Below are 24,621 nucleotides of genomic sequence, written 5' to 3' on the forward strand. Positions count from 1 at the left end.
GCCTTTGATATGGTTACCAAGACTAAACTATGGGAGAAGCCCAGAGCTGTTTCAATTGACCACAGGCTTCTTCATCTGTTATGTACCTTATGTACTAAAGCAACCTTGAGGGGTCCCTCTCGAAGTCAGTTAAAACTCAATAGGGTTTTTTACAGGGGTACATTTTGCCCTCCGTGCTTTTCAACCAAATTACCACCCCCCAAAATAGTTTTTTGAAGTATTGCCCTGCTTCTCTAGGCAGATGACACTGTGATCCTCTCCGGGACACCAGTAAGCCTTAAAAGAGCCTTGCAAGCCCTCATCCAGTATTTTAATTACAATAAACTGGACATACATTTGGAGAAAACAAAGATTATGGCTTTTGCAAAAAGGCCAAAATTCGATTCATGGTTTCTAAATGGTCATAATATAGAGCAGGTAACTATCTTCAAATACTTAGGGGTAATCATCCAGGCCACTGGCTCAAGAAAAGTACATGGTGAATATGTGGCTGCCTTGAACCAAAGATCAGTGAGTGCCATCCTTAATTATTTCTGCACAAAGGGATGATATTATGTTCCTGCCACAATTAAGCTTTTTCTGGCGAGGTGGCTATCACAGCTTCTTTACGGAACCTTGCTCTGACCCTCAGCTTTGTTTTTCACACCATTGGAAAGAGTTTGATCCAAATTTATTAGAGCAATTCTCCAGATCCCGCATTGTGTCTCATATGCACTTCTGCGCCTGGACACTGGATTGACAAAAGGCAAAGCAAGAATCTGTATAACGTCTTTGAATCTCTGGCTAAAGCTTAACTTTTTTCTGCAAGGTCTTGCTCCATTAATCCTCCAAAACAAATTCTCCTCATTGTGGTCAAGTCCAACCTTGCCAAACTAGGCTTCTGTCCAGCCTCAATACTCAGGTTGGACTACGACCAAGTAAAACAAACCTTGCGACAAAGGGTAGAGGACATCGAAAGGCAAACGGACTAAGGGATAGCTCCATTGTTTCTGGCTCCAGATACCATTAGATATATTTTATCCAGCCAATTATCATATCCAGTGGGGGTCGGCAAACTATCAGAAAGCATTTTTGCTCACACAGTGCTATGCGCTTCCATTGCCCATCCTGTAGGGCAAGTTTAAACAGGACTTAATGTTAGTGAGAAAAGGGTGTACAGGTCAACAGGAGCCAGTGATACAACCCAGTTTCTGTTGTCCTGTATGGCAAGTATAAAAAGGTACCATTGACTGAAAGACTCTGTTCCTGTGGCTCAGGAGAGGTGAAGACCATTGGTCACATAGTCCTTTGATATTCCTTTTACAGAGATATTCTAAAAAACATATCCTTTCAATAATTATTAGGTATCCTGGCCTTTCCAACACTGCTTATCTCCAATGGCTGCTTAAGGATGAACAGTCCATAACTATAGCGCAGGTGGCTAGATTCTCTGCAGCAGCACTAGGGATTCATTGGAAACACATGTCTAATCCACCATAGCCATTTTATACAACAAATGTGGCAAACCCTTTGCACTGCTTATTTCTTTGCATTTTAGTATTAAACTGACTATGAGCTTCACAGTATATGGATTGTTATTTTAGTATAATTAGACCATGTGTAATTGACAGATTGGGTTTTATCATAGATTTTATCTGTTATTTATTATTTTATTCTAGACTTTTTAATTGGATATTTACTGAGTGTTTTTATTTGTTATGGTCTCTGGTCTGATTGTAATAAACTGAATTAATTAATTGACATATTTTGTCATGATAAAGATGTCTGATTTTTAAAAAATGTCTGATTAAGAATGTCACAACATTCTTAATGGTATTGCTCGTTCTGAATTAATCTACAGTAATCTACAATATCAGTTTAAATAGTTAACTCATTGTATATATGTTTCATACATATGCATCGATGCATATTCATATACATCTGTACTGTACACAAATATAGAACTTACACCCATACTGTAAATCTATATATACCTGTGTATATATATCTACATATTTGTAGATATATACACGCTGAAGCAGACAAAGTTACCTTCTCGATTTATTTTATACAACATATTATAATAATGTACAAATGAAATAGGCCACAAACCTGCAAGTAATTAGTTTTCTTTTTGTTTCTAAAATATATTTGGAGTTATAAAATATATTTGCAGTTACAGCAAGAAAGCAAGTACTAAAAGTGAGCTGGTAAAAGTATACTGTTTAACTTCTTTGAATGGAGAAATAGCACAGCTGGAAATCCCTGTAAAACAGGGTTCCCCAAACCTTTGGACCTCAGGGACCACTAAATTCATAATTTTAAATCCCATAGACTACTAATATGATCTGCCCAATGGCTGGTTGGCTGGGTGTGGCTAGGTGGACATGTGACTGGGTCGGCATGGCCAACGATGTCACTCACGTCAAGGAGCACCTTGCCGGCTTTACTCGTCCCTCCCCTCCCAGCCAGTCCTCACCCGCCCAGGCTCCTTAGGGGCCCAATAGGAAGCAGCCATCACAAGAAAGAATTGGCAAAATAGCTGTCTCAGTTCAAATTGAATCCAACCAAGAAGGAGGCTCAGCAGAAGCACCTCATTGAGGACTATGAGTATAGGCTTTCCAAGCAGAGGGAAGACCTGTGGGAATGCAAGTGCATGTACCAGTGCCTGGAAGCTCAGCAGGCTGAGATGGTCGGGCAGTTTCAGGCCATGATACAATCCCATTGGAACAAGGTCTTCCGGCTCTTTGCCACCAGGGGCGCTTCCCTCCAACCTTCGCCCGGGGCCCCGCACCAGGAGGCTGAAGCAGACCCCAAGTCGGAATTTCTTCCCCCCTTCAACCAGCACAAAAAGACCCCGAAGGGGGAGACTCTCCAGCGCAACACGTTCATTGCACGTATCTGGCCCAAGGGCCGTAGTTTGAGGACCCCTGATTTAGTACAATATAAAAACTGTGAATAATTTATCTGTGGACCACCAAAATTTTCTCACAGACCACCAGTTGGTGACCGCTGCTCTAAAAGACAACTGCTAATCCTTTACAAGCATTACTTAGAGATTTAGGGACAATGTAGATAAAATTAGATCATGAAATATTTAGACTGGGTACCATATTTTTCGGAGTATAAGACACACCTTTTTTCCTCAAAAAAGAGGCTGAGAATCTGGGTGCGTCTTATACACCAAATACAGCATTTTTTGCCTCCCAAAGCCCCACCCCTTCACCCAAATGGCCGTGCATAGCCTTATGAAGGCTTTCAGAGAACTGGGGGCTGGGGAGGGCAGAAATGAGCAAAAAATCACCCATTTTGCCCCCCTAACCAGCAGCACTCTATAAGCTCCCATAAGGCTATGCATACAAATGTTTTGACAAAAAACGGGCCCATTTTCTTGAAAAATGGGCCTTTTTTGGCTCGCCCCCCCCCAGGAGCACTCTGCAAGCCCCCCCCCCCAAGGCTATTCATGCCTTTAAAAAAAACAGGCCCATTTTCGTGAAAAATGGGCCATTTTGGGGAGGTTTGCAGAGTGCAAAAACTTTTTTTTTCCTTTTGGAAAGCTCTTTAACTGATTGATGAGAATTACATTGATCAAGTGCTGTGCCAGCAGAAACACCTACCTATCTACTGTATTTCTCTCTATCTCTATTTTTCTCTCTATATCCCTCTACCTACCTACCTACCTACTACACACACACTCTCTCTCTCCCTACCTACCTACTGTATTTCTCTCTCTTTCTCTCTCTCTCTCTCTCTCTCTCTCTCTCTCTCTCTCTCTCTCTCTCTCTCTCCCTACCTACTCTCTCTCTCCCTGCCTACCTACTGTATTTATCTCTCTTTCTCTCCCTCTCTATCCCTCTATCTATCTACCTACTTTTATTAAAAAAAATTGCCTCTTCAAAACCTTGGTGCGTCTTATACTCCGATGCGTTTTATACTCCGAAAAATACGGTTATTATATATTTGTTTTTGATAGTGATAATTCCTTTTTAATTTTTATTATAGTTTAATTATTATGTTGGTAATCAAAATGTGCATACTCCCCATTTACAGAGGGAGCATTTCTAGAATATTTGTCTACTTGGTTGAATGAGACTAACAAAATGTGACAACTATCACAATCAGTTGAGGATAAAAATAAATGAGCCTGTTCAACAGAGGAAACTGGGCTACCTCTGTTTTATGCTTCTGGAGTGATCAAGTGATGACAGGAAAGTAATAAGTGAGACAATAATAGTAGGTGTGATTTAAGACGTGTCAATTTATTGTTACATATCTGAGGGGAATGGAAAAACAAAAGTATTTAAAAAAATTTTTTTAAGGAAATAAATATGGTAAATTTATAAATTGGCAGTGAACAAATCTTTTCATTGCCCAACTACGTAACATCATCAGTGTTAGTGAGTGTGGGATTTGTTCCCTCTATATGCAGCAGTTGGCCCTGCTACAGTTGATGGAGGTGTTTTTTTTTTCCTGGATAGTTCCTTCATTAGGCTTTTGTTTTTTGTTTGATTGTTTGTTTAATCCCTGCTTATCTGGTTGAAACAGGTGGAGAGGATGTTTTTCAGTCTTTTACAATTTATTTTAGGTTTCTTAAACTATCTTTTTTGAATGGTCTGGAAATGAGGTTTATCTCCACTTGTCTATTGATGGCTGATACTGAACATCTCTCTGAACAGGGTACAGGAACCATTGAGGATCTAAATTCACATTTATACATACCTGCAGACAATGAAAGCACCTTTCAAAATGCAATTTCATTTTGTGTTCTGTGGTATCATTATGGAGTCTCTAAAGTCAACTCGTCCTCTTGAGGCTTAGCCTTGTTGAAGAGTTTTTCTATTTTGTAGCATGTTCCTCATGCCTTTTTTCTTACGGTATGGCTGCATCAATCACATCATCGCAGTAATATAGTGTTATTCCACAATGAATGGAATGGCCTGCCTGCACTCAACATACTTTGAACAAAGAGCAGGGAGAAATAAGTCTCTCTTCCAAAACTTTAGAGTGGATTGAAAAAAATGAAGTGGCTTCATAAGGTTCGGCAGAGCATTTATTAAGAGTTTAAAAAGTATAGGATTGTTCAGTATTAGAGCTTAAACTACTGAAATATCATCAAATATAGTCTTCATGTTTCCAGTCAATGGTGCTTTATATTAAAGATGGAAAATTCTGGAATCAGGTTCATCTGTTCAGAGTCTACAGAATTAGTCAATAAATTATTTATAAATACCAATTTTCCTACCTTTCTCTCTCAATAACTTTACCAGATGGAAATATTCACACCAGATGGCATGTATTTTAATACAGATCTCCTTTAGACTGTAATTCAGTTGTTTATTTGTATCGGTGCTTTATCTGAGAATGAATTTGTGATACACCATCTCTAAATCTGTAAAACAATATATGTGGAAGGTATGTTTTTATTTTTTAGTAACTTTTAGTTTTCTCTCTATATATAGCATGATAATTCCACAAAGATCATTATTTGCTTTTGGCTTTGTTCAGACAGTGTTTGCTAAGTCAATGATTATACTCATCAACAAAGTAACATTCTTTATGAAACAGGTGCCACAAAAGCAATTCCACCTTAACACAGAAGAATGATCATCCTTTTCCAGTTGATGCTTTATCTGTGGCCAACCAACAGTGCTATAGATGAAAGACTTTCAAAGCCCAACATCATCTTGTTCATGGTTGATGACCTTGGCATTGGAGACTTGGGATGCTATGGAAATACAAGTCTAAGGTTTTATATCATTCTTAGTGATTTATCTGTGTTATTTATTTAAATAGATAATCTACAACATTCTGGTTATTTTGTTTGATGCATGCAAGTGCCCACAAATATCTCTACTGCATGGTGGAATTGCTATGATTAAAACTATAAAATGTGAAAATCACAATAGCATAATCAACGAGTAGTTGATGTTGCTTTTTCTATTTAAATTAATATTTGACAGAAAATGGATGTATCTATTACAAACTCAATTTATTAAAATGTGGTTTGTGAAATACATATCTTAGAAATACATGTTAAATGTATTAAAAATAAATTCATTGTGGTAAAAATGGAAAAAGGAATCTATTCAATTCATTATAATATTTCTGAGAAGAGGCAGAGAGGAAAGAGAGAGAAAGAAAGGAAAGGGAAGGGAAGGGAAGGGAGGGAAGGAAGGAAGGAAGGAAGGAAGGAAGGAAGGAAGGAAGGAAGGAAGGAAGGAAGGAAGAGTTAGAAATGCTGTTTATATAGCCTTGCTTAACTGTTTAACTGTAACAGGAAACTCAGAACAAAAACCGAGTATATACATAGATTATACCTAGCAAACTTAGAAAAAAACTGCCATCTACTGGCTGAATACTTTTGTAGTTGCAAATTATACATTCTAACAATGTATTCCAACACCTCCACTCAACAACTACACCTTATATTAGTTCCATTTTGGATGTTAGTTCTATAAATCTGTTTCTTGTACTTCTTGTCTTTCTTCTTCATCTTCTTGCTGTCCTGGCTATCCATAGAGCTGTTGCTGTTACTGTAGCTGTGGCTTGAGTCTTGACTCTCTGAGGGACTGGCACTGGAGCTGCTAGAGCTCTGGCTCCAGCTGGCTAGGGGACCAAGATGGCAGCTGCAGTCTCTTTTGGCTTCTCTTTCCCATCTCTGGGTTTTAATGCTACACAAGCAACATAGAAGAGATGTTTGGCTGGTATGCCTTTATTGCTTCTGGTGGCTCTGATTGAATTCTGATTGAAACCTCTTGTGACCTGATTTGTTCTTTTACAGCATCTGGGTAGTTTGTTTTGATTTCTATTTCCATTTTATTTTGTTTCTTATCTTCACGTGACACTGATGCGGAATTTCCCTCAGTTTGTAGTGTTTGTGTTACTTCTTGAAATTTTGAACACACGGAAGTTTCATCAACAGTTACATTTCTACTGATGGTTACCTTCTTTGTGTCTTGACATAGAATTCAGTATCCCTTTTGAGATTCACTGTATTCCACAAGTACACTTTCCTTTGCGCAAGCATCCCATTTTCTACGCTTTTCTTTTGGAATGTGCAATAGACTTTGCTTCAAAAAATTTTATATGCCTTAAATTTGGGAGTTTTCCATTCCACAGTTCATATGGAGTTTTCTCAGTTGATTTTCCTGGTAGTCGATTTTGGAGATAGCATGCAGTCATAGTTGCATCACTTCAGTATGTAGTTGGCAAATCTCTCTAAAACAGCATGGTTCTTCCACTCTCACATAGAGTACTGTTCATTCTTTCTGTAACTTCATGTTGTTCTGGGTTGAATTACACAGTAGTTTAAAATATTATGCCATGCTTTCTGAGAATCTGTCTGTTTCACCTGTATATTGAGTTCAATTGTCATTTTGCCAAATTTGTCGTTTAGTATGTTTACTTAAGCTAAATAGTGTTCAAGTTTCTTTGGTAATTCACTTTTCTTGGATAACAGATATAGTGTAGTATACCAGGAAAAATCACCTATAAAAGTGAGAAAATACCTCTTCTGTTTTCATTGGACCTTAAAGATCTGGATGCATTAAGTCCAGAGGGATTTTTTTAGCTCTGCTTTTACTCTGCTTTGGAGAGGTTTTTTGTCATTTTTCATTTTATACAGCTGGGGCATTTCATTAATTTTTATTCCACTTGCATAGTCATTCGCAGTAAATTTTTTATTATGTCAGGACTTCTATGTCAAAGTTGTCTGTGTCATGTGTGAATGCAGTTTGAATGTTTTTTCTCTTTGGCTGTATTAACCACCTGATTGCAGTTCAGCTGATAAAGTTCATCTGTAATTTTAGCCTTTGCAAGTAAGATTGAAGGTCACTACATTGCCTTGTTTTGCGAGCTTCTTCACTGACAAAAAATTAGTTTCAGGAAGCAGGGACATATATGACATTTTTCACAGTCTTTCTGGTGACACTGTGAGAAATAGGGCAGAAAAGAAAACCATCTCCTATTTCTTCTGATTCTATTATTTATCCATTAGCTGTGGTGATTTTTTCTGTTTTATTCTGGTCAAGGTGAATAAAGACATTTCTGTCATTTGTCATGTGACTCATAGCTTCCGAATTAACACACCAAGCTTGCAAAGATGAGATGCAACTTTTGTATTGAAAAACATATCCATTATCTGAAACAAAATCAGTTTCTTCCTTCACATTTTTGGCATTTTGTAGTTGATGCATTCTACCTTTCCAGATTCTGCAATCTGTTTTTAAATGACGCTTTTTCTTGTACACAGCATTCACATGTTTCTTGCTTTATGTAACTGTTTTTATTTCTATTTCTTGTCTTTAAAGCAGACTCTGTGACAGAAGCACCATAACTACTAATGCTTTCTGTTTTACACTTATTTTCATCTATAAGCTTGACCAAAACGTATTCCAATGCATGTCGAGGTGACGAACTGTCTGTACACTTTATTCTGTAGTGTTATATATGAACAGAATTTCTAAGAGACAGACAGATGGAAAGAAAGAAAGAAAGACAGACAGACAGACAGACAGACAGGCAGGCAGGCAGGCAGGCAGATAGATAGATAGATGATGTTTTTAATGTGACTTATGGTGACATTTTCAAGCAATAGGATTATATTTATAATAAATCTCAAAAATCAGTTCTTCATCCACAAGTAAGCGAGTTTCATATAGATAAAATAAATTTAAAAATAAAAGCAAATGCCTAGTATACAGTACAGTTGAAAAATAGATATGGTTGTAACCTCACAATTGCTTGAAGGAAACTGTTAAATAATATTATGATGAATCTGACTAACTATTAAGAAGGACTGATTCTCCAGAAATGGAAACAAGAGTTTAAATTTTTTTAAAACATGTGACATATTTTAAGTCCTAGGGCAATTTATATACTTTAAGATATCTTCAATATCTATAGAAATTCTCAATCATCTAGATAATGGTTGTCCCAAAGGTGCTGTTTCCTGAGATAACTGGACTTTCTGGTTTTTCTTTAAATTTAGAAACTCCAGTTGCCTCTTGAAAAAGCACATTTGGGACTTAAGACATTTTCTATATGTATAGAAATACTAGGTATGCATCAGTAGTGGGTTCCGGATCCCGTTCCAACTGGTATGGTTGGAATGGGCCCGGCGTCATCCACATATATGTGTGCAGCGCGTGCATGCGTCTTACTGCCTCCATGAGCCTATGTGACGCTCCAGCTGCTCAGCGGAGCATCGCGCAGACACTGTACAAGCCGCGCTTGTGCACGGAAGCACTGAAGACTTAAAAGACTGGTAAGGAGCTTGGGTGGGAGGGTGGGCCCTCTGGAGCACCGTACCAGAAGGGAATCCAGTGCTCCAGGTAGGCTCCGGTACGCCCATACCAGGGCATACCATCTGCAACCCACTACTGGTCTGCACTGAACAACACATATGTATTTGCAATTAAGAGGTAAAAAAATATGGATTGCTGATTTTATAAATGTAGAACCCAAAATTTGGCTTCTTATATAGAATCAAAAGTTAATGATCATGTTTGGCACAGTACTTTAAACATCCCCTACTTGAATTCTCTTTGTATTGGGATCTGTGGTTCAGAACTCTTCTCAAATATTTTTTCTCAGATGGTGTTAGATTTTAAATTTCATAATTTACTTTTCATCATCATCAAATATTACAAGAATTGAATTCTAGCACAACTAGAAATCACTATATTTACAAGTGTGATTTGAAACCCTATTCATTAAAAGTAAGATCCCATGCAAAATATTTCATGTATTAATAGTCCAAATAACAGAGTCTTCACACTGTATTTTGAATATATTGAACTTTCTTTCTGGCACTAATTATAATTATGTACGTACTGTATTTCTTTGTTTATGACATATTTTCCCAGTATTACCCATGTTTTCCCCAAAATAAGACGAGTTTTATATTTGGGGGCTTCAAAATAAGCACTAGGGCTAATTGGGGGGGGGGGTATTTTTTTCCCCTTTACTGGAGGCCCACTTCTTCTGCTTCCTCCTGCCAGCTTCACTGCGAGGCAAGGGAGAGTGGAGCTGTCCCACACACCCCACCCCAGCTTACCACAGCCAGGCCACCCATACACTGATGCCTGCTTTAGCTCGTGGCAGCAGCTCTAGTATCGCCATCCAGCAAGACCCCATGTGGCTGCCGGCCAACTTCTTCTGTTTGTTTGTGGCCACAACGGAGCAGGCAAGCCGAAAGACAGTGGGACGGAGTGGGCAGGTGAATGTGGGAGGCTTGTCTTCATGACTTTCAGCTTTCCAGTAGGTCACGCAGTGCATTGGGATCACCTGCCATAGCCCCTGTTCCTTTGCCTCCATCTGCTGCTGAGACTGCTGCACAAAGGTGAGCCTTCCAAAGTTGCCTGCCTGCTCCGGCCCATTGACTCTCAGTTTCCTGTGTCCTGTGCAATGCATCCGGATCAGGTCCCTCCCCCCAACTCTGCCTCCATCTGGTGCTTGGATAGGTAATAACTCACCTGCGCACACAGGCTGCAGCTGTTGTCAGACACTGTTCACCCCCTTGCCCTTGCTTCCTCCAGTGCTGGCCATGCCCACACCATTGATGATGATGTTAACTAGGGCTTATTTTTGGAGTAAGGCTTATATTAGATCATGCTACAAATCAGGCTAGAGCTTATTTTCAGAGTAGGTCTTATTTTTGGTAAAACAGGGTGTGTATATTTAATATAACTTCCCATCTCTCCAGAATTTAATCACAGATGAAAATAGTGATGGGAAATTTGCTGTATGAGTATATGATCAACAGATGTTTAAAAAACATAGGTATTACTTCAGTAGTTTCTGCTTCTAATGCAGAAACACATCTACCAGCATCTATATCAGTGATGGCGAACCTATGGCATGCTTTCACCCTTTTTTAAAGCCATTTTTCGCCCTCTCCAGGCTTCAGAGGCTTTATAGGAGCTTGGGGAGGGCGAAAAGAGTCTCCCCTGCCTCCCCGGAGGCCCTCCGGAGGCTTCAGGGACCATCCGGAGGCTTCCCTGAAGCCTTCGGAACGCTTAAAACCACAGGGTTTTCAAACCTCATAGGTAACCTTTGTTAGCCTGGGCTTAGGCTATGCATCCAGATCATACTTAATTCTAATGCAGCCTATTCAGTCTACATATGGTTGATCTTGAATAATTTGTTTAAACATTAATGTATTTAAAAGAATAATGCTATAATGTAATATAGTTACCTTGACTATGACCAGCTTGAACTAATTTATTCCTAACATATATTATATTGTCACATTTTGATTTACAATATTTATTTAGCATTTGGTTCAGTTGAGAATTTTTTTTCTTGTTGCATGAAGTTTTACATATAAAGGAACTCAATTTTTTAAAGAATGTAAGATCAGAAAAGATAAGATCACATGATTCTGTTCCAGAAGGGACCTATTTTAAAAAAAATTATGCAGCAACATGCAAGTTGTAATAACTAGGCTATTATTATTATTTTTTAAAAAACCTATTTCATTCATTTGTTATACATTGTTGTTGCATTTTCATGCTTTTTCATCCATGCTTTATTTTGCTTACTTATTAAAAGAGAATGTTTTCATAAATAAGGCTGATAAGATGATCCATTTATCAATGTGCTTGACCATTTTCAAATAAATAAACTGCTTTGATGTTTAATGTTATTCACATAAATAAGATAAGAGAAAATACTCTTATTAAGCTCTCTGTATATACGTTTTTTTCTTCTGTTTGTATTTGATAGGGTAGTAGCAGAGATGGAAGAATGTTTTTTAAGTAGCCTGAATTCAAACTTTATGTACTGTCAATGCACATGTTTTTCTTCCAGAACTCCCAATATAGACAATTTAGCTAAAGGAGGCATCAAACTAACTCATCATGTAGCAGCTTCCCCTTTATGTACTCCAAGTAGAGCAGCTTTCTTGACAGGACGATATCCTATCAGATCAGGTAACTAAAGTGTTTAGATGTTTACTTTTAAATATGAAAAAATATTGTGTTTTTTAACTTACAATTACTATGTGAGTGTGGACTTTTCAAAGAAAATACACTGTATGTTATATTTATCACTTATTTAGTGAGATTGCTGACTCTAGTAATTATTATATGAGACAGATGTTCTATTCTGTGTCTGCAAGTTTTGGAGCCGAAGGCATGTTAAGGTGAAGCAGACACTTCCTTTAATGTGTTGATATTAGAAGACTGAATTTTTCTCTTTGTGGGAATATACATATAGAGTACATGCACCACTATAGAGTACATGCAAAAACAGCCTCCCCCGCCCCCTGGAAGCCCTCCGGAGGCTTGAGGGACCTTCAGGACGCTTCCCTGAAGCCTCCAGAGCAGTCAAAATGAACCTCCAAGCAAACCGGAAGTGACTTCCAGTTTGCTCGGAGGGTCGTTTTGAGCGCTCCGAAGGCTTGAGGGACCTTCAGGACGCTTCCCTGAAGCCTCCAGAGCAGTCAAAATGACCATCTGAGCAAACCGGAAGTCCGTTCCCGAACTTCCAGTTTGCCCATAGGGCCAGGTTTTTGCGCTCCGGAGGCTTCATGGAAGCTCATGAAGCCTCTGGAGGGCCTTCGGGGGGGGAGGCTATTTTCGCCCTCCCCAAGCTCCTATAAAGGCTCTGGAGCCTGGGGAGGGTGAAAAATGGCTTTTAAAAAGGGTGAACTCAGCGCCTCGCGTGCCCTGACAAATGGCTCCGCGTGCCACCTGTGGCACGCGTGCCATTGGTTCACCATCACTGCCCTATACCATTTCAGACACATGGCTGTCCAATCTTTTCTTAAAAACCTCCAGTGATAGCACACCCTCAAGACGTTCCACTTAATTGTTCTTTCAGAAAATGTAGTTCTATTGAGGACTAAATGTTGAGTACAGCCACTTACGAATCCATCTGGTAGTGATGCAGTCTATCCAATATTTGTCTATCTTACCAAGGAATAGTTTCGAGGCCTGCAAACTGACAAAGAGAAAGCCTACATTAATGCAACAGGGATTGGTTGATTATGTGCCATCAGGTTATTTTTTTATTCCTAACAACCACATATATAGAATTTTCTCCAAGATAATCTATTCCTAATCTGTTGTTTCAGTTTTTCCAACAGTGCACTGGTTGTCACTTTCACTGAGTTCATCCACCTTGCTGTTGGTTGTCCTCTTTTTCTCTTTCCTTACAAACAATTTGGAGAGGGATACCTTATTTGCACTAATGCTCTTTACAAAAACCTCTGTTGAATGTTTTGCTGTTTTCTATGTGGTAGATGGGAAAAAAAGAAATATGAGTTTAGGTAAAATCACATTTTTTTTCACAGATAATGGTGATTTCATTTCAATTGCAGTTGCATGAAAAAGCTAACCCTTCTCCCAAATAAATTGTATATTTTAGTGAATCCCTAGATGAACAAATTCACTAAATGTAAAGCTTTAATTTATAATTGATCAGAAGCCAGCCTGGCCTGTTAATTTTAACTTATTTTAAATGTATTGTCTTTTAAATTCGGTTTGTTTTTTGGATATGTATTTAATTTTTTTAAACTTTTGGGATGTGTGTTTTTTTTAATGTTGTACGCCGCCCTGAGTCCTTTTGGAGAAGGGCGGCATATAAATCCAAACAAACAAACAAACAAACAAACAGAAACAATTAATTGAAAAAAAATTGCTTTAGTATCAGTAATCATACAACATATTTACATATTTAGCAATCTTGACTAGTCACTTTCAGTAGGAAGGTAATGTATACATTGCATAACACAAGCAACCCATTTGCACAAAACAATTTTCATCAGAGTAGAAAGAACCTTAAGAGAATGATAATGGGAATAAATGCATTTCTAGGGCTTTTTTGAATTGATGGCATGACCAGCCTGTCATATCTCAGTGACAAAGAGTTCCCCAAATATGTTGCCATTGCTTATTGTCTTGGTCCATTAATCTGATGGATTTTGGAGACAGATCAGCAGGGCCAGCACTTAAAACTGATTCGTAACACAGCTGCTTCCATATAACATTCCCATTCATACAAAGGAAGGCAACTTTCCCTATATGAGGCTTTAATATAATGACAAAAGTTGAGAAGTAGAATAAAAATTAAGCAGTTAAGGCATTCAGAATAGAATATTTTCAGGCTGTACCAAGCATCAGGCCCAAAAGCCAATCAAAACTTTTTTTTCCTCCAATGAAAATTTTACTGTGCTTGGGAATGTTCAGGATTGAAAATATTCTAAAATCCATACTTTGCAGATTTTGCCATTTTGCTGACCATTTTTTTTCTTTTTAGATGTCCCGCTGATTAGAAAATGAGAGCTACATTGTTGCTTTTTTCAAAAGATTAACAAGAATATTAAACAACTGCAGCAACACTTGAAAATCATTGGCATTGACATAATCATGGTCAATTGCAAAAAGCAGCTTTATTTGGAACAGCTTAAATACTGTGACAATGTCTTTAATGAACAGAATAGAATATTCTTTATTGTCAAGAGTGATTGAATGCACAAGGAATTTATGAATAAACTCTCAGTGTACATACAAACAACAAAGTGATATAATCATAAAATGCTAATAATAGAAGGTAATAGAAAAGATGAGAAGGATGTTATTAAATAATAACATCTGCCTATCCCAGGTCTTTGGCAAGGACTCACTAAGTGGATGACAATGCCACCTACAATTTAAACATCTAGCTGGCTTTGTGGCTAATCATAATAACAATGGAATGGTGGTAAAAGTATACATATTAGCATGTTGTCCACTCCTATCAGGCTTTAATAGAGCTCATAATGCTATGGATCACAGAATCTGCTCCTCAATCACAAAAAGATGCTTAATCATTCTTTACAAAAATACCTGGATATGGGTGAACTTCTTTTTGTTCTCATCCTAATAAAAACAATCAAGCTCTAGTATTATATCAATATGCCATCTATTTTTCATAGATAATCTATAACGTATTGTTCTACTGTTGCTTTATTTACATATATATCATTTAATAAACATGACTTCCTTTATATTCAAATGTTTAATTACGTTAGGAATGGCTAGTCTGAATCGGCTTGGAGTCTTCTTATTTTCAGCCTCTTCAGGAGGTCTGCCTACTGAAGAAATAACATTTGCAAAGCTTCTACAACAGGAAGGCTATTCTACAGGTCTTATAGGTAAGAGTGATCGATATAGGTGCATATTTTTCATTGTGTATCACTTTAAATATGTGTGTTTATCTTTAAATTGGTTTTCAAAAAATTTTTTACAAGTTAACATTAGAATATTGGCAACATTCATACACACACATATAACAAAAAACCTCCAAATATAATATGTTCGTGAAAACATAGATTCATGAAATAATGCAATTGTTTGATCTATTTTTTTAAATTCTTCACCCAATTTATGGATCACGTTTAAGTGACTATATGGTCCAATATCATATAAAAAAGGCAATCTGTTAACTGTGTATAGGTGTATATAACCATTAGTTAGTTAATGGTTTTCTGAGGCCTGTAGTGAACATACTGTAAATACAGTATAAATATGCCACATTAATAGTAAAAATTTCTGAAAGCTCATTTTAGTTCCCATTAGTCCGCACTATTAAGTAAGATTTGCTTATCATCAGAAAAGTTGAGAAAAAAGTAACTCCAGATTCATAATAAAGGGTAGACCGGATCTTTCTACTTTTACAATACGAATGTTTATTCACACATGCCCAAAATGTGCATTCAAACAGAAATGTATAGTGGCATATTTTTCAGAGAAAGTTAAAAAAAAATTTGTGAAATCAAGTGAAAAGGATTGGGGCTTTCTTAGATAAATCTCTTTAGTTGAAGACTATTTCAAAATTATTCATATAATCCACCTAACCACGGGTGTTAGGGGTGAATATTCCCTATTTTTTTATTTGTTTATTTAAGTAATGTATTAGAAACGGATATATATTTGCTCAGTTTTCACTTTTTCTAGACTTTAAAACTTCTTTTCCTTTTATCACTTCTGTTGAAATACTTCTGTTTATAAATTATTCAAAATAATTTATTTACATATAGTTTATTATATGGAAACACAGTAATATGTTTTGTATATATTTTTGCATTCAAAAATGTATTAAATTGCTTTTTTCACATTGCATTACTTTATTCATGTATATATTTTGAAAATATGATTTTGGTACCTTCATATTAAAATGTAAATATGTATTTCTACAATCTTTATTGAGGGCTAACATATGATCTGAAATCTATGCACTTTTTTTCATCTAGGCAAATGGCATCTTGGTTTAAATTGTAACAGCAGTCATGATTTCTGCCACCATCCCTTAAATCATGGATTTGATCATTTCTATGGAATTCCTGGGAATAATATTAGAGACTGCAGACCTGGGGATGGAAGTGTTTTCATCAAAGGAATTAAAATGTATATTCCCTCAACCCTTCAAATCACTGGAATTGCTCTAATAACTTTGGAAGTCATGCATTATATTGGCTTTTTCAGAATTCCACATAGAATGGTAGGCTACTTCTTTGTGTTGGTTGTTACATTGGTGGCAATCATATTCCTCTTCTTTAACAACTTTCGACATCTAAATTGCTTCCTGATGAGAAATTACAGTATTACTCAGCAACCATGGATTTATGAAAACCTAACCCAGAGATTTACAGAAGATGCCAAACATTTTATAAGAAGGTAGGTATAGTTTCAGATATTGGAACATTACTCTGGGATATTAGTGTCATAGAGAATGAACTTGGCATTTGTGCAAAAAATGAAAATACACACATTTATAGAACTGGGGATTTATAAGTTTCACTCATTTTTGGTGAATGATGCTGGTGCTTTGGAGCTAGCACTATCTACATTATCTAAGGCCCTGTTCAATATAGCTTCAACTGTTGAATTGAACATTTTGTTTGCACTTCAGCTAATGTTGAGTTTTTGTAGTACAGAACCTTCGGGCTGGTGAAGAGCAAACACTATTTTCCAGAATTCTGCAAACTAATTTGCCCAAGGCCTGTTCCAGCCTTGCTGTGTATTCTCACCTGAAATGATATTTAAAATATAATCCTTGATGGGTACCTGCAGCATATCAAGTACCATCCATGCATTGGAGAAGGGAAGGAAATCTGTAATACTTCATATCAACCAGTTACATAAATAGTGAAAATTCAGTTTTATATCTTCCCTTTTTACATCTGGAGAAAGAACATAGCAAACTGAACATGAGTAGAACAGTGTTCAGTATCTATATTGCATCCTATATTTATCCATGGTTAAATTAGTTAATTTAATCAATTAACCCAGCTATATTAATTTGCATAAAAGAACTACAATCTAAATATGTGACTCAGATCTCTACTACATATTTTATTACAAACTAGCCAACCAAATGTTAGTTTATTCTGTTATGCAAACACAGACTTTTTCTTTTTAGTGAGGAAAATTTGATTATGCCTGAAAATAAGTTTTTGTTTTCTATTATCAATCCCAATTGTTAGATATTTGTGTCTGGAAAACTAGTTATATTCTTTTATTCTCATGGAAAGTAAAATACCTAACATTTTCTATTGCTGTTTACCAATTTTAAAATTCAGGAAAAGGAAATGTTTGAAGGTGCTTAGCAATGTTTCTGTATAAGAAGCTAAACTTTACAATGATGATTATATGCAGCTTTAAAAGACAACCAAATTCTTTTTTTCAATGAGAAAAAAAAAACATTACCTTGTTCTTTTTCTTGCTACTTTAGGTATTTACATTTCAAGTAATTTTAAAATTTGTCCAGAGCACTTTAACATTAAAACCTAATTATAAAGGGTCAAGTGTACCTACTCTTTATTCTGTAACAACAAAAACTCCTTTCAGGTTTACATAATATTATACAATTCCCATCACTGCCAATCCCATGAGCAACTTTCTCACAAGCCACTTGTCAGGCTTGTGATTGCTATAATCAGAATGAGTGATCGAGCCATTTTTCCTCTTCCTTGCACTCTTATTAATGTTCCATCCATGTGTTTACGATTTCATGCCCAGCTTGCTTCTTGCATTGGCACATTGACTCCCTAGATTGTCTTGGGAATAAGTCTGTTGGCACTTATTCTGAAGCAGAGCTTTGTCTGAGGGATGCAATTTCTGTTCCAGGCATAAGGCTTTCTAGCTTTATCTAGCTTTCTTTATCTGAAATTCAGAGCCCTCAACCATCTTTACTCTGGGGACTTCAATTTTACTTTAGGACACACTCCTGAAGCTTTCTGCTATAGATGAAGGATTCTGGGAACATGACATGCATGGCTGCTTATTCATAGTCATTTTTTTTAATATCAGCAAACATTAAGGAATAGCAAGTAGCAGCAGCATCTTCACACCTCTCCTTCTTTTAAAGGAAGTTGTTAACGCAGTTCAGAGGAAAAAGAAAAGACCACAGCACAGGAAATGATCTTAAAGGGAGACAGACAGTGACCAAAATCCTTCCCAAGGGGGAAAAAAGGCAATTGGCATAGTACTATACATGTTTCATAAATCAGAAATGCACAGGCTATTTTTACATTTGTGAAGTTTCCCAGGCACTTCCATATATTGCTACCAATTTATAATTTTTAATAGGACAGAAGGGGAATAATAATTATTAATGTGATATATTGTCTTGCAATATTGCATATTTGGCTGTCTTATGTATTGTGAGCTTAATTTTAATATAAATGACACTTTCAGAATATTAGAATTGGTTGACTGTACCTTTAAACATATATTTATTTTAAGTGATGAAGGCTTAAAACAACTTATGTTAAAGGACTCTGCTTTTGGGCCCCAAGCATTAGAAGAAAGAACATTCCTGACTTTGAATTATGATCTATTAGGGTTGTTAGAGATTTTTCATTCCTCTTAAGTAAGATACTCATGAAATAGTTAAAATGAGTTATATCCTTTGTATTTAAATACAAAGGAATGTTTTGGTGGGATAAAGTAATTGATCATCATCAAAGAGAAGGATGTGCATGTTTCATTGCCATGTAAATGAATATGAATATATATGCAAGCACAGAGTTTGCTTTATTGCTCTTTCAGTGAATAACACGGAATTGTTAAGAAAGCAAGACCTGCTTGGATAAATTGTGTAGAATGGAATGATGGTAAATTTTCAGAGGGAATGGACTGCTTCAGTTAATAAAACAGGATCTTAACTGTTATTGTCAACTCTCCCTCCCTTTTAGAAGCTGATCTGCCATTCCATTTTCAAGGTCACAGGAGTCATTCACTTTCCAACCCTCATCCAAACCTACGAGAAAATTTAAAGAGAGAAAAATAATTATTTGTGATTTTATACTCTTAAGGATATTAATTGCTAGGATTCTTTATCTAAGCTTGCTGTCAATCAGGTGGACTTAAAAAGCAAATCCTCAAATAACATTATGCCCATGTGTATGAACTATTTATTAGATAAGTTCTGGGACCAAGAACTCTTGTGTTGCAGTGCCTCCCTGATATTGCCCCAGGGACTGTCATCTCCTGAAAATAGACATTTGTAAGTGATGACTTCTTTCTTCCTGTATTTATCATTGTAGCCCTATGCTCCCAGAGATGACTAGACAGACAGACAGACAGACAGACAGACAGACAGACAGACAGACAGACAGACAATAAATACTGAGATAGAGATATCACTCTTTTTAATCAACCTGCCTTAGTAATTTTGTTCAGCTACTACTTATGCTCAGTTTTAGGCTGGAACCAAGATCTATCTTTGATTCATTATTATCTGTATTTGAGTGAAGTAAATGTTTCCAATGCCCAACACAGCTTCCAGGAGAACTAAAAGGAGAGAAACTTTCCTAAAGGATATATGCAAGAAGCATAAATACACTTGTGAATACTTTTCTAAAACACACAGAATTAACAGAATAACAGAATTAGAAAGTACCTTGGAGGTCTTCTAGTCCAATCTCCTGTTCAGGCAGGAAACACAATGCCATTTCAGACAAATGGTTGCCCAATCTATTCTTTAAAAATTTCCAGTGTTTGAGCATTCACAATTTGTGAATGAGGCAAGTTGTTCTGCTAATTAATCAGCAGAACAACTTGCCTCATTTCTCCTTAGTTCTAGTTTGCTTCTCTCATTCATTAGTTTACATCCATTGCTTCTTGTCTTGACTTCAGGTGCTTTGGAGAATAGCTTGACTCCCTTCTCCTATCCTTGAGATGTTGGAACACTGCTGTCATGTCACTCCTAATTCTTCTTTTCCCTAGACTAGCCATATTCCATACCCAGAACCGTTCCTTCCAGTATATGTTTAGCCTCCAGTCCCCTAATCATCTTTGTTGCTTTCTCTGCTCTTTTTTACATTGTGGCAACCAAAGCTGAATGTAGTATTCCAAGTGTGCTCTTACCAAGGTATTATAAAGTGGTATTAACACTTCATGTGATCTTGATTCTATCCCTCTATTAATGCAGCCTAGGACTGGTTTTTTTTTTTTTTTTGGCAGTTGTAGCACACTCCTGGCTCATATTTAAGTGATTGTCCACTAGGACTCCAAGATCTCTCTCATAGTTACTTCTATTGAACCAGGCACCACCTATACTATACCTGTGCATTTCTTGCCTAAATGTAGAACCTTACTTTTTTCACCATTTCACCTCTGCAAATTTGATGAGTTCCCCATCTCTCCCCTCATCCAAATCATTGGATAAAGATGCTGAAGAGTATTGGGCCTAAGACAGAGTCTTGGGGTACCCCACTGGTCTGTAGTTTCCTGGATCCATTTTTCCCCTTTTTTGAAGATGGGGACTCTTTTTCAGTCCTCTGGTAGTTCCCCAGTGCTTCAGGATCTTTGAAAGATATAGTTCAGTGGTTCTGAAATCACATTTGCTAGTTCCTTCAGAAACTTGGGATGTAATCAGTGGTGGGTTTCTGCCGGATCGCACCGAATCGCGCATTCCGGTTGGCCAATGAACCCAGAAGTAAGTTTCCTGCCCCGCCCCTGTCACGGGACGGCGCTTGCCTGCGCTCCACCAGCTCGGGTGCGACCGGAGAAGTTTCTCTTCTCAGAAATGTCTTCAGTGGAGCGGTGGCAGCCTGCGTCCCTTTCAGGAGCTCCACTGAGGAAACTTCTCCAGTCGCGCCCAAGCTGGTTCACGCTGCAGAGACGAAATGCCAGCCTTCGGGTTGCAAAGCCCACCTGCCTCCCCTTCGCGTCTCTTGCAGCTGCCAGCTGCTCAGGAAAGGCGGGAGGCTATACAAGTTGGCCAAAGCGGCTTCTCTCTCCTCCTCGTCCTGCCAGCCGAAGAAAAAGCCCCGGGGAGACAGGCTCCGCGTGCTGCTCTGCCAGGCTGCCGCAGCCGATCCTCCACTAACCCCTAAAGAAGAGGATCCACCACCGCTTCTTCTTTAGGGGTTAGCGGCAGCCCGGCAGAGCAGCATGCGGAGCCCGTCTCCCCGGGGCTTTTCCTTCGGCTGGCAGGAGGAGGAGAGAGAAGCCGCTTTGGCCAACTTGTGTAAGATAAGACAGGCAGGCGGGTGGGCGTGTGACTCTGCCAGAGAAAACGTAGAAAGGAAGAGAAAGGAAGGAAACAAAGAAAGAGGGAGAGACACAAGAAAGGAAGGAAAGGAAGGAAGGAAAGAAAGAGGGAGAGAGAGAGACACAAGAAAGAAAGGAAGAAGGAAGGAAGAAAGAAAAAGAAAGAAAGAAAGAAAAAGGAAGATAACTTATGATCACAATTGAGCCCAAAATTTTGGTTGCTAAGCAAGAGCATTGTTAAATGAGTTTCACCACATTTACAAGTTGGTCACTCCCACCCGGTCACATGACCGCTAAGCCACGCCCACAAAATAGGCCACACCTACGGAATAGGTTCTAAAAAAAATTGAAACCCACCACTGGATGTAATCCATGTAGTCCTGGTGATTTGAACTCATCTAGGGTGGACAGGTGCACTCTTACCATTTTCTTACCTATTTTAACTGGTATACCTAGTCTTTTTTTTACAGTACTGTTTTTGAAGGTTGGACTGTTTTTATCCTTTTGTGTAAAGACAGATGCAAGAAATGAATTAAGCTGTTCTGCTTTCTCCCTGATGTTCGTCACCTTTTTGCCATTTTCTTCCAATAATGGACCAATATTTTCCTTGACTTTTTTCTTGTTTTTTAGATGTTGAAAGAAGCTTTTTTGTTATTTTTTTACTTTTGTCACAAATCTTAGTTCATTTTGAGCCTTAGTTTTCCTGATTTCATCTTTGTAGGCTCATGCTATTTGCTGATATTCTGCCTTAGTTATGTGCCCCTCTTTCCACTTTTTATATTTGTCCTTCTTGCCTTTCAATTTATAAGAGAGTTATTTGTCATCCTTGCTGGTTTCTTTTGAGAGCTGTTAGTTTTCTTCTTCACTGGTATTGTGCTAGACTGGGCTTTTATAATCTCACTTTTCAAAATTTCTTAAGCTTCTTGGATTGTTTTCCCCTTGAGAATTTTCATCCCTGGAATTCTTCCCAAATTATGTCTGTTTATTTAAATTCCCAAGTTCTCTTTACATTTATTTAAATTGGCTCTCTTAAAATCCAAGACTCTAGTTTGACTTTGTTCTCTTGCTTGTGCTTGCATAATGTTGAATTCCAATGTTTCATGATCATCTCCCCCCCCCAAGGTTCCTATAGCTACAACACATCTATCATTTCATGTCTGTTATTGAGAATTAAGTACAATATGGTTGATCCCCTAGTTTTCTTCTCTACTTTTTATTATTCCTGTAGTAGTGTATTAATTCCTTTTATGCCATCATATAATACTATTAAATTGTATGGGTCAGAGAATGCCCTTCATTGTGAAAATAACAGTGTTCTAATATATCCGTTTCACATTAAATTTCACTTTAAAATATTGGTTGATAGATTTTGAACACAACTTCTCTATTTTATTGAATTGAAATAAATAGAAATAACAAGCATCCTAAGAACTGAGCCCAAACTTACTTGAATTGCCATTCTGTTTTCTGTTTGGTAGGTTACCAAGATTTTCTCAATCTAGCAACCTCAGGTTATCTGGTAAAATTCCTGAATGTTAGATTGGCTGAAAACATGTAAGATATTTCCAAAATATTTGAAGGAATTATTACTGAATAAATCATGTGACCAAGAAAGAATTCATATGAAAATGGTAATGTATTATGCATTCCCTAGCATTCTGATTTATATTCTCTATTTCAGGAATATTGATAAACCATTTCTCCTATTCCTATCATACCCTCAAGTCCATACAGCTCTTTATGCATCACTAGCTTTTAGAGGAAAGAGCAAGCATGGCTTATATGGGGATGCTGTGGAAGAAATGGACTGGAGTGTAGGTATGTATGTTTCTGATCATCCAAAAGTGTTACCTGTCTTGAAATAATGATACAGGTAAGTACTTGACCTATGACCATATTGAGCCCACGGTTTATATTGCTAAGTGACAAAATTCTTAAGTGAATGTTGCCCCTTTTATAACTTTTCTTGCCACTTTTGTTAAGTGAATCACTGTAGTTGTTAAATTAGTAACAAAGTTGTTAAGTGAATCTGGCTTCCCCATTGACTTTGTTTGTTAGAAGGTTACAAAATGTGATCACATGACCCCGAGACACTGCAACCATCATAAATATGAGTCAGTTGCAAAGCATCTGAATTTTGATTACATGACTATGGATATGCTGCAATGAAAAACAGTCTTAAGTCCTGTTTTTTTAGTGTTGTAACATTGAACAGTCACGAAATGAACTGCTATAAGTCGAAAAATACCTGTACTTTAGAAACTGAGCCTCATACAGGGTTTATTTTGACATATAAAGATAAAAATTATTAGCTCAAATCATTCAGGAATAAATCTGATGAGATGCAGTTTTTTTCTGAAAATTTGATCTTTGGTGCAATCTTAGGTAATTGGAAAATGATTATTAAAGCAAGTGCGTGTTTTTCTTATTCTGAACTGAATTATGTTCTTAATTGATATGAATTATTTTGTAAAGCTATTTTAGAAAGTAACAACAATTTATATTGTGGTAATAGAAAAAAAATATTTGAACTAAAAGATAAAATTAAATGTAGTCATAACGAAGAAATGTTCACCACTGTATGGCATGTTTTTAAACATTTCCAGTATATCATAACTTTCTGCCAAAATCATACTTAGTGAAATGATTTTTCATTCCTCTTCACATAATATGAGGAGCATTGTATCAACAGAGTATTAGGGCAATATATCATAGCTCATTAATAAGAATATGGAAAGAGACATGCAGTGGTGACAGTGGTGTGTTATTTTTTAAAAAAATATCAAAACATATTATTTATTTATTTATTATTTATTTATTTATTTATTTATTTATTTATTTAATCTATTTGTTGTCCTCGTAATGAAATGACTCTCAGCAGCTTTCAGCATTCAAACATCAAAATCCTAACAAATATCTCTAAAACAATAAAAATAGAAATCCCAATCAAGATAAAATTATAGTTAAAAAATGGGGAGGAAGGGAATAGAATGCAGTGGGGGAAGGTGGGATTACCTCTTAATTCATCAATCACATCCAAAGTGATGCTCTCCCTGTTAGGTATGCTGCTTCCCCATGCAGAAGGTCAGGAAAATGGGAGCCAATCATATATCAGGGGGTGAAATGCCCTTCTCCTGGACACTGCCAGCTGGAATAC

General features: G+C 37.1%; 1 protein-coding gene across 3 annotated transcripts in view; it reads left to right on the top strand.

The window, feature by feature from the left end:
• STS (steroid sulfatase) overlaps positions 1-24,621 on the top strand; it is a 101,340-nt gene that overhangs the window by 20,955 nt on the left and 55,764 nt on the right. For 2 of the 3 annotated variants that reach the window (XM_081946022.1, XM_081946020.1), the window contains exons 2-6: positions 5,545-5,725; positions 11,791-11,912; positions 14,996-15,118; positions 16,217-16,640; positions 23,146-23,282. In XM_081946022.1, the coding sequence (XP_081802148.1) occupies positions 5,580-5,725; positions 11,791-11,912; positions 14,996-15,118; positions 16,217-16,640; positions 23,146-23,282 (952 nt within the window). In that variant the 5' untranslated portion in view covers positions 5,545-5,579. The remainder of the gene's footprint in view (positions 1-5,544; positions 5,726-11,790; positions 11,913-14,995; positions 15,119-16,216; positions 16,641-23,145; positions 23,283-24,621) is intronic. The other variant, XM_081946021.1, reaches the window with a different exon arrangement.

Source organism: Natrix helvetica, assembly GCF_964273705.1.
Source record: "Natrix helvetica genome assembly, chromosome: 3".
In the NCBI taxonomy this organism is placed as follows: Eukaryota; Metazoa; Chordata; class Lepidosauria; order Squamata; family Natricidae; genus Natrix; species Natrix helvetica.